General features: G+C 42.4%; 1 protein-coding gene across 2 annotated transcripts in view; it reads left to right on the top strand.

Moving 5' to 3' along the window:
* CFAP91 (cilia and flagella associated protein 91) overlaps positions 1-14,593 on the top strand; it is a 29,690-nt gene extending 15,097 nt beyond the window's left edge. For both annotated transcript variants that reach the window (XM_085070342.1, XM_085070348.1), the window contains 7 exons: positions 954-1,067; positions 4,101-4,172; positions 5,057-5,203; positions 7,775-7,996; positions 9,233-9,381; positions 10,583-10,674; positions 13,907-14,593. In XM_085070342.1, coding sequence (XP_084926468.1) covers positions 954-1,067; positions 4,101-4,172; positions 5,057-5,203; positions 7,775-7,996; positions 9,233-9,381; positions 10,583-10,674; positions 13,907-14,082 — 972 coding nt within the window. In that variant the 3' untranslated portion in view covers positions 14,083-14,593. The remainder of the gene's footprint in view (positions 1-953; positions 1,068-4,100; positions 4,173-5,056; positions 5,204-7,774; positions 7,997-9,232; positions 9,382-10,582; positions 10,675-13,906) is intronic.
* The last annotated feature ends 369 nt before the right edge of the window (positions 14,594-14,962 follow it).

The following is a 14,962-nucleotide window of genomic DNA, read 5'->3' as shown; positions in this document are numbered from 1 at the left end:
TTAAATGCTCATACTACTTTCCCTTTCTTTGCAAGCCAAAGTGTGATGTCCTACAGCAGGCAAGCATTGCCATGCAGTTGGAGATGGTTATCTGAGTATCTAATTCTAAGGGGCTGACAGTGGGAAATTGGCAGCACTTGGGCTTTTTAAACAGTTTGAAAATGTCTTGGAGGAGCTGAGGCTGTGGTAGCACTTGCACTCTTAATTTGCTGACAAGGTGATGCCACAAACAGCTGCAAGCAAAATAAACCTCACACTTATTAGTGGGCTTTTGGATTTTCTTGGTAGAAGGAAGTTTTTGGACAAGACAGCTTCTGTTTTGTGCCCAGTCCACTTGTACAGTTGCCTTGGGTGCCACTGGGCTGCTGGGCTGTTGTAGATGAGCAGAGCAGAGCTCCAAAATACATTTCACTAGGAAGGGGTTATTTGGTTGAACCCTGTGCAGTAATAACCTATCACACAAAGACATTTCACTGAGGAAGGGCCACAGAACAGTGGCAATACACTCATCAAGTGACCTCTTCATAAAATCTCCTGACTGCATAACATTTCTAACCCACAGTAATATATATGGTTATGTTAAAGGCAAAAAGTTATAAGCACTCTTAGAAAACTAATTATTTGAGAGTTAGAGATGAAATCCATACCAGTTTTAGATTAGCTTTAGGTGACTTAAAAGTGCTGATGACTTATTAGTAAATACAGTAAAATACCTCTTGCTTCCTTCTTTCATATGATTTTGACATTCCCATCCATATCTTCTGACCAACCAGTAGCCTCATCTACTGACCATACTCAGTTTTTCAGTCGATGTGCAGTCAGAAACAGAAGCCACAAGCCTGCAAAGCTTTCAGCTCCCTGCAGTCAGTGTGGTCAGCTACAGTCAGCATCTAGAGGACTGGCCTTATTAGGTTGTTCTGTCTAGTTCTTAATAGACTGTGTGTCTTTTGCAGGCACTTCTGGAGAAGAAGAATAAAAAGGAGCCAGAGAAGCCTCCCCCTGTCCCTGAAAAAGTAGAAACCCCTGTTCCTAAGCCACCCACTCTAATCCTGGAAAAACCATCAATTGTAAGTGGGCTAGTTTTAGCACTTTTTTCCCTGTTGTGATCCCTGATTGATTCCTACACAAAAGGAATGCCCAGAGAAGGAAAGAAGGGAGCTTTATCTTTTTTGTGTGTATCCATGTTAAAAATAGCCATCATTACTTCTTAAGACTCTCTTAGTCTCTTTTTATTCTATAAGGATACTAGCAGCCATAGAATTGAAAATATTTTACAATATCTGTTGGCCAATTTCTTAAGTAAACTTTTGTTTATAAAGACATAAATTAGTAGACATGTTATTCCCTTGGTCTTGGGGAACAAAAAGGCATCATAATCTTCATTATTACTATTATCGTCATCATCATCATCATTATTATTCAGTAACTTCCAACATTCTGATCTGACAACACTATCATAATCCAGTGAGGCAATTAAGTTTAGAGTTACTGAAGTCAGAGAGACTTTGGCTGCTTAGCACTGAGCATGCACTTCATTAATTTTCTGGAGTGAAGCTCTTGTCATCATGCAGGATGCAATGTTTGATGATCATGCACCAGTTCACAGATAATGATTCTCCTGCAGAGATTGAAATAGCAGTAATGATGTGTCATGGGGGATGTGATATGCTGTAGGAAAAAATTGTTTTTTAGGGGAGCTGCAACTTCTTTTCCTTTCTTAAAGTAACATACTTAAGAGCTGGTTGCCCCAATGGACTGTTTTGCCTTCTTACTGACACCATTTTCATGATGTACTAAGAATCAGACACAGTTACCATTTAAACTTGTGAATTTAAGAGTCACACAACCATGAAAGTGAAGAGAGAAAGTCTTATTAGATCATCCATGCTGCTGTTTTCCTTTGTGCAGTATGATATTCTATGTTTTATGCAGTCTATTTTAAGATGACTGAAACAAGAATTTCTTATGTCCTTGGGGAGAGCTTTCCACAGCTTTACCAACTTCTAAGCATTAGATGCCATATTGCAGGGGTGGATTTACACTGTTTAGGTTTTTTACCAGTTTGTCAGATTTTTAAGTACTTTGAGGTAACATGTAAAGAAATCAGAAAAATTTTTCTACCACTTGTAGTCATTCTTGAATATGTTTACAGATTATAGGTGGGGTTTTTTAAAGAATACTGATATAATAGAATTCCATTTTTATGAGTTCTGTCAACATTTGGTTTATTTTCAAGAATCTTCAAGTGTGAACACATAAAAGATGGAGCTCTCCAGTGAAGCTCCATCTGTAAAATCAGGCCACTTGAGCCACTGAAAAGCAGCACTAATATCTCCTGCCTTGCCAAATCCAAGTAAGGTTTCTCCTACCAGGTGGCTGTGAGGAGCAGTGAAAACAAAGCTCTTCTCTGTTACTAATGCTTCTCTTCCTGCCACACACCCATACAGCACCAACTGCTAAGTGCTTCCCACAGGAGCTGAGGATCTTGAAAAAAAACTGTGCCAGAAGAAAGTAGAGAGAATGGAATGCTACTGCAAGCATCCTCAGCTTCTCTCCCCCAGTCATTTCTAATGTACTTAATAGTCACAACAAGCTCACAGAGCACTTCTGAATTCCTTCATTAGTTTATGACTTTCTTCCAGCCTCCTCTAGTTTGCAGCCATCTCCTACATCCATCTATATCCCTAATTTTTCTTTTTTCCTGCAGGGCATGATAGGCTTTTCATCTCCCCTCATTCTTTCCTGCTGGTTGGTAGCAGGCAGATGGACAGGCTGATGATTACATTTGCTAAGGCATCATTTGCAGCATTCAAAAACAGAAGTACATAAAAATGCTTCTCATTAAAATTCAAACCTAATCTTAGTTAATATCACACCAAGCAGTTTGGCTTACCAGTATGTGTGCCATCACCATTTCCAAAACTGTCCTGAAGGGATTTCACACTGTAGCCAGGTGATGTGGTAGAGTTTAGCTCTCTAGGACTGGAAATTCATCCCTTCTTTCCAGAGAAGAAGAACATACCAAATCACAAGTCCTCTGTGTCCTCTGGCTAGTTCTGCTTTGCTCCTCCTGGGTGCTCGTTTGGAAAGGCAGGAATGCTTCCTTTTGGCTTTGGAAAACTCCAACACCTAGGAAAAAACAGATAACTAAGATTCAAACCCACACAACTTCTCTCATCCCACGCTCTTCCCTGTTTTTCCGGCACTTCTTAAATAACACATTTCAATGCAGACCTCATAGGTTCTCTATTAAAAAAAACTTACTTTCAATTTTTAGATTTCTTTTTATCTTTCCCAGGCACCCAATGGACTTTTTGCTTTTCCTACTGACAAGTCCAAACTAGAAGACCCCTCACCTAGAATAAACGCCATCTGTGCTTCTTAAATTCCTCTAATTAAAATAAGCCCTTTTTTTTTTACTTTCTGTGGTCATGTTCCCATTCCCACTATGCTCCATCATTCTTCCAAGCTGGTATCAATCACACAATGCTTGGCCAGTAAAGTTCTCAAAAAGATAAATCACAATAGATTGTAGATAATTTTACTTCGAAGCTATCACTTTCTGGGTCTTAAATTTACTGAGTTACTCTGATAAAGATCACCAGTGGAATAAATATCAAAGTAAAAATTGTATATGTTCCCTTTTAATTTAATACCTTTTTTTATGGTTAGCAGCTCTTTTGGACCTCCTTCAGTAATAATTCTATCTCCTTAGTGTCTTGACCTGTTAAATTAATGTACCTGGTGCTCATTTTGCAAACTTAGATTCAGTCAAGCTACAAATAGGACTTACAATGCATACATAATTTTTCTCCATCAACATCTCCTTATCATTAGGTTCTCATCTCTAAAGACCCTCTAAAATCTCAAATAGAATCTAATTATATGACCTTTTTCCCCATCCCTTGCAAAACATGGAAGTAGATATTGTTCTGACTCACCTTCCTTTCCCTAGAAATTAGAAGAATGGTATTCAGAAACAACCAAGAAAAGACAGGATATGAGTTAGACTGTTTAATAGTTAGACAGATAATCTACAGAAAACCCAGTCTCCAAAGAAATAATTAATTATTGTGTGGATATTTGTTGTGTTTTGGCAGGAAGAAGAGGAAACAAACCTGGCAGTGATCTGTCTGCAAAAGTTGCTCCGAGGCAGAGCTCTTCAGAACATGGTATTCTGTCTCTTTTTCATGCCAGTCTTCAGAATGATGGTGGGAATGGCTGGTTGCAAAGGCTGTTTGACCCTTTAACAAACAATGCAATATTATGAGAGTAGTTTGAGGTGGAATATAGATTTCCCAAGTGTTCTGCAGTTCTGTGATGATCTGTGAGAAGGATGTTTGAGGCCACTGCAGGATTGTTGACTTTCACATCATGAAATGTCCCACCATTTAAGGAATCTTCTTCCAGCTACTGGTGGATCAGAAATATATGACTCAGTTGGAGAATGACATGAGCAGGGTTGAGTGATCTTTTGTTGCTCTTGGAAGTCCTGTTGGAAGAGAGTGGGACTGAAAATAAAACAGTGTTGGGGGGGCTGGGCCACATAACTCCATAACAGGGATGGCAGCAGTTTCAGCAACCTCCCCACCAATTTACAGCTTTGGGCTGTTGCTGGGCTCCCTCAAGATGAAGGTCAGAGAACAGGAAGTGTTGAAACACTGTGAAGCTTTGACATTGAGGCTGATGTAACAGGGTATGCAGAATGCTGTTACCCTTTTCACTTGACATTGGTAGTGTTGTTCTACATTCGAATGGTTTGAGTTCTGGGTAAAGCCAAACGGAATAATAATAATTTTTTTAAAAATTGCAAGGGATTATCTGTACTCCACAGCAGAAGGTCTCAACTTTCATCTTCTAGGCAGAAGGGCTGAAGCAAGATTTACCTGACAGCTGTAGTGTTTGCCTAAATGCAACCACAAATTTGTTACAGAGAACTAGGTCTTGGTAACAGCTGACCTTGCAACTTGGAGAAAAAGGGTGTGCTCTGCCAGCAAAAACATGTTGCTCTATAGTCTCCATTTAATATGCTCAGTTGTTTACCTTTATTTTAAAGATGTTTGAAAGGAAGCAGAAGTACCTGGATCTGATCCAAGAGCTGCGCACCACTCATGCACTCCAGGAGGATGGACAGCTGCTCTTGAAGGCACAGAAGCAAATGACACTGTCTTTACAGCAACAGCAGGACTCAGAAATACACGAGGTTTGCTTGCATAGATGGACAGGTTGATTCACAGCTCTGTCCTGACCAGACACTGTGTGCTTGCAGTACCACAACACTCTTGCATTTAATTTTTTATGTTTTCTATTATCCACAGCACAGAAGGCACCTCAATAGCAATAAAGCTCTCCTAGCACAGGCCAAGCACTGAATGCCTGAGGGGCTAAAATGTCTCTCTCACTGCTCTGGGGGCCCTGGGGAATCTCAGAAGCAGTCTGAGGCACCCTGACCACAGCTGCTATGCAGGCTGTGTTTGCTTTGTTTGCAGACAGAGCACTTATTTATATTTACAGGGCTTTGAACAAACTGCAGTGTCAGATGACTCTCAGTTTTCCCACATTTCAATCCATTTGACTGCTACTGTGACCTGGCATCACAATACATGCTTGTCACTCACATCTGTCAGATGTTTTACTGAGCATTTGTTACTGCTCTGTCCTTTCCCTGTCCCTTTTCTAGCTTGGCACTCTCTCAGGCTCCTCCTCACACATAAAACCTCACAAAGGAAGCCAAAGACAACTTATTTTGTAAATCCTGCTGGGCTCAAGACTTTTAAAACCTTAGCAGTGGTGACACATTGAGGTACCTGCCTCTGTTATGCAGAGCAGAGAAATTTTGGGCTCCATCCTCTACCAAGGACCTAGTGAGAGCCAGGGCTGCAAATTCCCATCCTGTGTCCTTACAGTGCCACAACATTCCAGAGCAAAGTGAATAAAATGGCAGATGCTGGTCTGGAATGGATCATAGAGAATTTTTGTCCAGAGTTCACTGTGTTTCAGAAATACAGTATCTATCACATTCCTGCAAGTTTTCTTATAGTTTTTACTACTCTGCTGTTTTTTCAATGACCAGCTGTGAGGCAATTCTGCACCTTCCATATTACAACAGCATCATGCACTGGCCAGTTGACCTGGTGGAGATGAATCCAGACCACTGTTTCCTGCTGGTTGGGCAGCAACAAAATTTATCCTTAGATCTCAGTAAAAATTGGACCAGGTGACTGTGTTTTATCATTTACCATTGGGCATTTCCAGATACTCCCTCATGTACAGGGAGCCCAGGTGTGGAATGTAGGAATGCAGACTTTTTCTACTGAGAAAGTAAGAGAAAAATAAAAGCCTTAGACATTAGAAACTTCCAGCGCTCCTTTTCTTCTGGAAGCCCAGGTGAGAGTGAAGGAGAAAACAGTTCAAACACCATAATGACCTTCACAGAGAAGGAGAGAGAGCAAATGGTAAAGATGTTGACCTCTGATCTCAGAATTTCCTTTTGGGAGAGCCACTATCCCCCTCTGGTGGTATCAGCCTCCTGTACTCTCATTTTTGGTTTATTGGGGTGTTTTTTGTTTGGTTGGGTTTTTGTTTGGTTTTTTTTTGTTTGTTTGTTTGTTTGTTTGTTTTTACTGTCTCTGAAAGTACACAGTCCAAGGCTCAGGTTTTGAAACATTTTGAACTTCCCAACTTTCTGGAATTCATATGCAGGAGTTTTCTAGGTATGTGGCTATTTCAGAAAGTTACTGATGACTCTCAGTTCTATAGGTTTTGGTGGTCACAGATTTTTGACCATTTCAGTATAAAAAAAATACTTCCTTCAGGAAGAGGATGGAAACTCCAGATAAAATGGTCAAAGATGAGGAGCTGAAAATTTCCAGCTTGTATATAACAAAAATCCAGCACAAGAATGTTCCTGAGTTGTTTTCCTCCATTTCACACCAGTTTTATATACAGCACCTGGAGCAATGAAGAGGAAGGAGCACTTTAGTTGCATGTTATCCCTCCCTGTGGGGTGGTGCAGTTATTGCAACACCATTTTCCATCTGAAACACCTGTAGGCTAAGTGCTGTCACTTCTAGATGTGTGCAACACTGACAGTCCCACTTTCTTTGAAACACTGCCTGGGCAAATGGCACAGCTGTACAAGAAAGCTGATTTATTATTATTTGTCTGGGATATTTCAGCTTCACTTCAAATTTTATGTTTAGATCTGTTCTGTAATTGCCTGTTTATTTCAATAGAACACAGCATCCCAGCCTGTTCCAGACATTCCCTCCTGCCAAGGCCTGTGGCTTCTGAGTCCATACTGGAGATAATGAACTCCGCATAGATCTTGTCCCATTCTGCAGAGCAATCACACGTACCCAACCCATGAAACATGATGTGCTTGGAACAAAGAGGGAATGGCACAGTAATGCTGAACACCTGGAATCTTGTCTCAGCTCTTTCACAGACTTTCTGATTTTCCATTGCCCAGAATTCTGAGGTCTCATTTGCACTTCCGCAAACTTAATATAATTACTCTCAGTTTGAATTTGTCACCAGTTAGTAACTTGTACAATTTTAGGTACAGTGCCTAAAACTGCAGGGACTCATGGTTGCACTGTGCAGAAACCAGTCAGGGCATGTAACATGTGAAGAACGCCAGACTGCTGGGGCTGTCCCATGGCTGGCCTGAGTGGGTGCTGCAGGGCTGTCTCACATGCCTGTGGTAGTCCTGGGACTTCATACAACGTTCCTGGGGTTTGTAACACAATCCTTTGCATTTTTCTTTTAAAAGCTGTCATCACTGGAGAGAGACTTGGCCGTGGTAGAAGGAAGGACACTGGCAAACATACTTGATTTTCTGTCCAAAGAGCTGCTGAGGCTGCAGCAGGAGCGGATGATCCATGCTTTGGTGATGCTGGCTGAGCGGCAGAGGAGGATGCGGGAAGCAGAGGAGAGTGGACGGCGTCAGCTGGAAATGATACGGCAGCAGGAGGAAGATGAGATGTTCAAACAGGCAAGAGAGGGACACTGGTGGGACTGTAGGCAGCTTGTAGGAGCTGCCTCCTTGTGGGGAGGTCCAGATGGATGGGAGCTGCTTCAGCTCTGACTTTGGTGATGGCTAGTTTTAAAGCTTAGTGAGGAAAGGGTGATTCCTTCCTGAGAGAATCACACCCATTAAACTAAGGATGATCTGAATACCCCTGCAGACAGTCCTGTGATGAATGGGTGTAGTTTCTAAATTTCTACAACAAACACCTATGAAGAACAGATGTACCTAGATCATCTTTAGGAATAAATAATGTTTTGGCAGCACTTGGTCTGCCCAGCACAGAACTATTAGGTGCTTTCCCAGGAAGGATGCCTTTAAGCAAGGGTTTGGAAGGATTTTGCTCCCCCAGCCCCAGGTGGACTGCAAATAACAAGAGGTGCAAAATTTACTTTGAAGTAACAATAATGGATAAAATAACCTTGAAATCAAGAAAAAAAAAACTGAATTAGCTTATTCCATGACTATTCTGTAGTTCTGTTCCTATTTCCTAGCTCTTGACTGCATGAAGCATATTTCTCCCCGGTGAAAGGCATGAGTGGGAGTCTAATTGACTAAACCAATAATTTTCAAACTTTGTGGGAGGTGGTTAATACCAAAAGGGGTCTGGCATCGTGTTTATTTTTTTTTAATTTTAGCTTCTCCTCTTTTCTGTATTGCTGAGTGGTAAGCAGGTAAGGTCAAGGTGCCATGAGTTTATGCCCTTCAGATTAGCAGAAGGAAAACACCAATCTCTACAATCTCAGCTCTACAACCATTATAAGGAAACTAATAATTTTATCTTGGGTTTTGGCTGGCTTGATGGAACCTTTTCCTTCAGGGTTTGCTTGAATGAAAGCTGATTTATTTACTGAAGTCCATACCCATGATTATTTCTTGGCAGTTGTTACTCAGGGGACCGTGAGAACAGAGGGAGCAGCAGCCATTGCATTCACAGGACTAACCTGCTGCACCAGAATTGCATCTGTCCATAGGTTTTCTTCTACTCCTGATTATTTCCTGCACTTGCTTCTGTTCAGTTCTCAGAAAGAATTACTAGAAAATAAATTTTTACAGAAAGCATCTTTGAAAACAAATCTCAGGTTGGCCTGCCTGCCTGAAACAAAGAGTCTTGTGAAAATCTGTTGTTCATGCTTCTCTGGAAACCTTCCACTATACTCCTGGCAGCAGGCAGAGGAACAATATCTCGGTGTTTTGTTCTAGGTGGTGAATATTCAGCAGAGAACTATTGACACCTACTTGGAAGATGTTATCCTGAGTAGCATGGAGAGGACAGCTGAGGAACAAGCCAGGGAAGAGGTTCAGAAAAGGGCTGTAGAAATCAATGACATTGCTTACGAAATGGAGAGTCGGTATGTTATTAAAGAGCACATTAGGGGCTGTTCACAGCAGTGCAGAACCTGCCTGACCATCTGCATCTGTGGTTGTGTGCATCATCCAAGACATGGGAAGGGCAGAGCAATGCTGCTCGTGGTGGCTTCATTAGTGTGGCTGCTGTATGGGAACCACGCTGTTCCTACCTGCTACACACATATAAATCTATCAAAGCCTTATTTCCATACAGCATGTGCCAGGTTCCCTTTGCAAATCACTTGTGCGATCTGTGAATCACCCTTTTTAGATTTCTCCACACCAGTGTGAGGCTGTGACTGAGCTCTGAGTGAATCTGGGAACTGCCTAAAGCAATACCCATTCATACCAATCTTTTCATTTATTTACACTACTACAGAAAATCCATTTGAAAGAGATCCTAAAAGATACAGCTATGCAGGAGCCTTTCATTCGGGGCTGGCTGTTCTTTAAGGAACTGCCAATTTCCATGGAGGTCACTCATATTGATGGCTGCCTGACAAGGCAGTTTGAGTAAAGTAAGTTGTTGAGAACACCACAGTTTTGTGTTTGGCTGGGGCATCAGCAGTGAATACTTTTTAGGACCTGCCAAAGCCCCAGTTCAGTTTCTATGCTCTTTTTTTGGAATTGAGCCATAAAACTCCCAGTGACACAGTGACTCTCCTATGGTACAGCAGCTGTGTATTTTGTATCCAGATGAATACAAGCAGAATGTTGGAATCCTTGGGGAGAATGAGGCGTAGATAATTCATGCAGCCCCTGGGCCAACTGGGAACCCACCAAACACTGGCATGGAAAAGAGCATGGGGGCCAGCCAAGTGCAGAGTCACAAAAGGGAAGAATTTAGCAAACTCAGCAATGGCCAAAGACTAAATTGACAAAGACACAAATCCTCAGATGTATATGTGTCTAACTCGGTTTGCCATCAGAGGGAACTGAGCTTCTAAATACCTTTGAGGATAAGAAATGTAGGGTGATCCTCTTCCTGCCTTCCAATGCACTGTTGAACACATTGGCAGTGCAGAGGGGAATAGTCACACTGTCATCTGTTTGTAGGAAAAAGAGAGACACAGCTGACAACTACTGACATGACAGTACAATCCCTTGGAAAGAGTGAGGATATTTACAAGGGAGACCTGTTTTTGCAGAGGTAATCTGGAGAGAAAATTAAAATACTAATATCACTGTGCATCTCTCCTGTAGTCGAACTCGCCTACAGTCAGAAGAGATTGTAGCAGAGCTGGTTTATAATTTCCTGATCCCAGAAGCTGAGAAGAATGCTATGAGAGAAAGAGGTAAGGAGTCCAGTACCTTTATTTTCTTTGTAACCCTTTTTTCTTTGTGAACGGGTTCATTCTCCTTATTCTAGCTCAATGAAAAGAATGCTGCAGTGCCAAGAGTTGTCTCAGTTCCCTGAGATACTTTTTTTTGCACTCTGCAGGTAGAAAGTTAAGCTCTTTGGCCCTTTTTCCACCAATTTCTCATGACCTTTAGTCTTTTTGAGTGATGTCTGAAATTCAGACATGCTGGAAGATCTGGACTGTGCTTTTGCCAAGAAAGGTTGGATCAAATAATCCTTTAGGTCACTTCCAACCAGTTTTTCTATTATAAATTTGGTGTATCTGCAACAATAAAATGGCATGAAAAGAAGCAGCCCATTGCACATTCTGGGAAAAGTCTTTAAGTAGCACTGCTGTGAATTGTGTGTTATATGGCAATTTCTAAAACTGTAGAAGACCTTAACAAACAAATTACTTAAATATATGTCATATGTGGAAGGAAGGTTATACACTTTGCTATGCTTCCCTCTCCTCCCCAGCTGGTTGAGAGCAAGAGGCAAAGATAAAGTTTTAAGACTGGCTGAAGTGACATGATGTTGTAGTGAGATAATCTTGCAGATGTAAAGGATGTTTCCATTTAACAAAAATGGAATGGCATCTGTCAAAACAGAGGGAAGACCCTGGAAACCTGCATATTACATTAAATAATGTAATGAATAAGTGGCTGTTCCCAACTGGGATGTTTCCAGTGACCAGCACAGGTGGAAGATGGTAACTAAACCAGTCACCCACAGAAAGTGAATGTGACCTAAGCAAAGCCATTGCATCACAATAGAGCTCGAAGGGGTCCTCGCCGCAGTGCACTTCTCTGCCTTGAGAACAAAGGCACTTAATTCGTTGCCTCTTTTATTGCTTTGTGAATGAAAACAAACCCTGAGTACGCATTTTGTGGTCTCTGAATTGTGCAAACTTTCTTCTTCCTGGCTTGTGTATTTGCCACAACAACAGTACCTGCTCTGCAGCTGGCAGTTCTGCATAAGCTTAAATCAGCTCCCTTCACTCCAGCACTGCTTCTGCCAGCCTTCCAGAGCAGGTGATGTCATTGTAGTCAGTGAAGCCTGCAGCTCAGGCACAAACACACACAGGTTAGCCTGGCTCAGAAAGGAGGACAGAAAGGAGACCTGGAGATGGCTTAGGATTGTGGATATACCAAGGACATACATAAAGGCTCAAAATACGTACTGGGCTTAAATGTAGCAGCAGCAGCTAATGAACAAAGCACCTCAGAAGCACTCCCAAACAGCAGAGGAAAAAAAAATCTTCAGAATCTGTGAATCTGCCTAGAAAGCAGGGCTAGACCCAGACAAAAATCAGAGTAGATGCTGGTGAAATAGAGCAATAGGTGATTAAGTATGAGAGCTCCTTCAAATGTGATCAGGAGAAATTTGTCACAACATTCTTGTGACAGCAGAAATCAATGTCAGGAAGAGACATGGCTCATACTCTCGTCTGCTGTTGCTGCATGGGGTGGAGGGAGCTCCATTCACTTAAAGCAGTTGAATTCTACCAGATGTGCACTCTGATGAACACACCCTGCTGTAAACCTCCTGTACAGTGATACCTTCAGGGAAGCAGAATCATTAACTATTCCATGGAAATCTGAAGGAAAGAGTATCAAAGAATGGCATTAGATCTCATAAACACATTAGTGTATTGCATTTCTGTGGTGGCTTTTAAAGCTTTCCCGTTAGTGAGCCAAATTATTCATTATGAAACTGTGTTTTAGCAACCTGGCCCATGCTTGAGCATTCACCTTCCTTGAAACTGTCAGGAAGTGATCTAAGAGCACAGTTGTCTGACCTGTAAAAGGAGCAAATCCATTTGTACAACAAAGATTTGAGGACCTGCAAGTTCAGTCTTTACCTACACTTTAGCTTCTGCTTCAACAGCTCTATTTTGCCATTACCTAGTTGTTTGGGTTTTTTTCCTCCTCATTATGTTGCATTTTGATGCATAAAAGCAGGGATTATCCAATACTGGCTCACCCTGAGAAACTCCTGCACCTCAGTTCTGAACCCTACCTCACTGGAAGCAGAAGTCACTGTGCTGATATGAAAAACTTTGCTTGGGAAAGGACAGTCACTCACCAATTTCAGTGTGCTGTCTTTTAGATGGAATTCACTGTGGATGGAGAAAGGGACTGCAGCAATTCCAGGGGAGTATTCCCAATATAGTTGATGCAGTTGATGCAAACAGGATTGAAGCCAAAATGCCTTGGATAGAGAAACCTCTCCTGGGAATGAGAGCTGGCTGGTGAAGGTCAGCTTTTCAAATGCAAGAGAGATCCAGTTGCATTCATTGTTGACAAAGTGGACCTGGGAGATGGATAAACATAAACAGGGTGGGTTGGTGACACTGAGTGACTGGGACAGGGACAGCAGCACTGTGTGCCAGCATGCAGGACAGCAGTGATTCAGATTCACAGTTAAAGTGCAGCTCAGCCTTACAACAGACAAAGCAACTCTTGGACTTCTGCAGGGAAGTGACATGATGAGAGCCACTGCTTGTTCCTGCAACATTCCTCACACCCTCCATCAGGAACACAGCATTTCAATCCCCATGACTGAAATAAAGAGAGAAAGGGGGAACAAAGAATGATGAAGAGCAATAAAGAGGGCTGTGGGGTGAATGCTTAGGCTTGGGTAATTATTTCCCAGGAGGTGGGTTGGAAATACATACAAATGACTTTGGATGAAAGGAGGCAATCCTGCAGTAGCTGAGGGGAGGTGACAAGGTAGGCAGGTGACTTCATGTGTCAACAGTGGCTCTGAGTCTTACTTTGAACTCCGTGAGAGTTTCTCAGTGCAGGTCAAATCCTGGCACAGGAGATGGCAGATTTCAGCTGGATTGTTGCAGAGGCCTGCTGCAATTAACAGACACCAAAGGAGAAGTTATTTTAAAGCCTGATAATATATCCTGGGCAGTTGTTCCTAAAGCTGGAAAGGAAAACCCTTTGGCTGTGCTTCCCACTGTGGGGGCCAGTCTTCAAAGTGAAATGCAAAGTTGGTTGCTGCTATTAGGTGGCAGTAGAACGCTTTCAGCCAAAGTTAGAAGGGCATGATTTTTTTTCCTGAGACAGACTTTTCCCCAACTGCAGGATTGCTAAAAGCTATTCCTCCCTTCTCCCCTGCAGAGAACACTTGGCTGTACATTTCCAAGTAAAAACCTTACCTCTTTTTCTGCACAGTGAGGCAGTCCCAAAGAAAACACATCTATGCTGCTCATCAGATCATCCACGGGGGCACAGAGAGGGCTCTGGCTGGTCTGGCACTGCAGCAGGAGGCATCTGCCACCGAGGTACAGGGAGATCCTTCTGCTGGGACAGCTGCTGACAGCACTCACCCTGCTTCCACAGGCTCCTAGAGACAGAGGATGAGTGAGGTGATCTGTGATTTGAGTTTGGAGAATGGTGAAGGGGAGGGAAGCACATTATGTTTACTTTTCCAGGGCACCCAGAATGGAAAACCCTCTCTCTCCCTTGGGCTGTCCCTCCTGCTGCCTGCCACTAGTGTTGTCCTGGAACCATTTTGTATACATTTTGGTGTGGCAGCTCCCTCCACTCCCTCCCCAACTTGCTTTGGACTTCATTAGCTAATTTTTCTCTTCTGATTATTTAGAGAAGCTTGAGTGAGAAAGCAGTGTTAGCATTCCTTGTTTGTTTTCCTGGCACAGACCAATAAAAATCTGCACCTGGGCTTTTGGTGGTATTTCCTTGCATCAATAACATTAAATTAAAAAATACTCTGTTAGTGGGAAATTTTGAGTTGAGACCATCCACAGACAAGCATGTCCCACTGATTTCCTTACTGGTGTAAGGGCAAGTGGCTTCCTGCACTAGCCCTGCTATTAATAAAGAACTGGATTTGAATAAAAACAGTCAGATTTTGCATCATCTTTTCACCTCATTAGTCCAGGGACAAAGAAAAGGTTCCCCTACTTCAGCAGAGTGGTTTCTGACAACCAGGCAGTGTCTAGCACAAATCCAGGTGATAGCAGGATGACATGGGCATGGCGGGGCTGAGGTGTTTTCCAGAAATGTTACTCTTCAGACTGACCTCTTGCTTTTTATCACTGCAAAGGAGAACAATTCTGGAAAGAAGCTTCTATTTCTTGGAGCAGTGTCAGTCCCTCTGGCTCTCCAGCTCCCAGGACTACACAGAAAGGATGCTGGCTTCACTGTGGGCTGGCTTTGCCGTGTTTGCAGGCACAGGGATGCTCCAGCTCTGCGTGTCAGGAAGCAGCG

Source organism: Lichenostomus cassidix, chromosome 1, assembly GCF_008360975.1.
Source record: "Lichenostomus cassidix isolate B80296 chromosome 1, HeHo_3.0, whole genome shotgun sequence".
NCBI lineage: Eukaryota > Metazoa > Chordata > Aves > Passeriformes > Meliphagidae > Lichenostomus > Lichenostomus cassidix.
The sequence above is the reverse complement of the archived record's forward strand: the minus strand, read 5'-3'. Positions and strand labels throughout refer to the sequence as shown.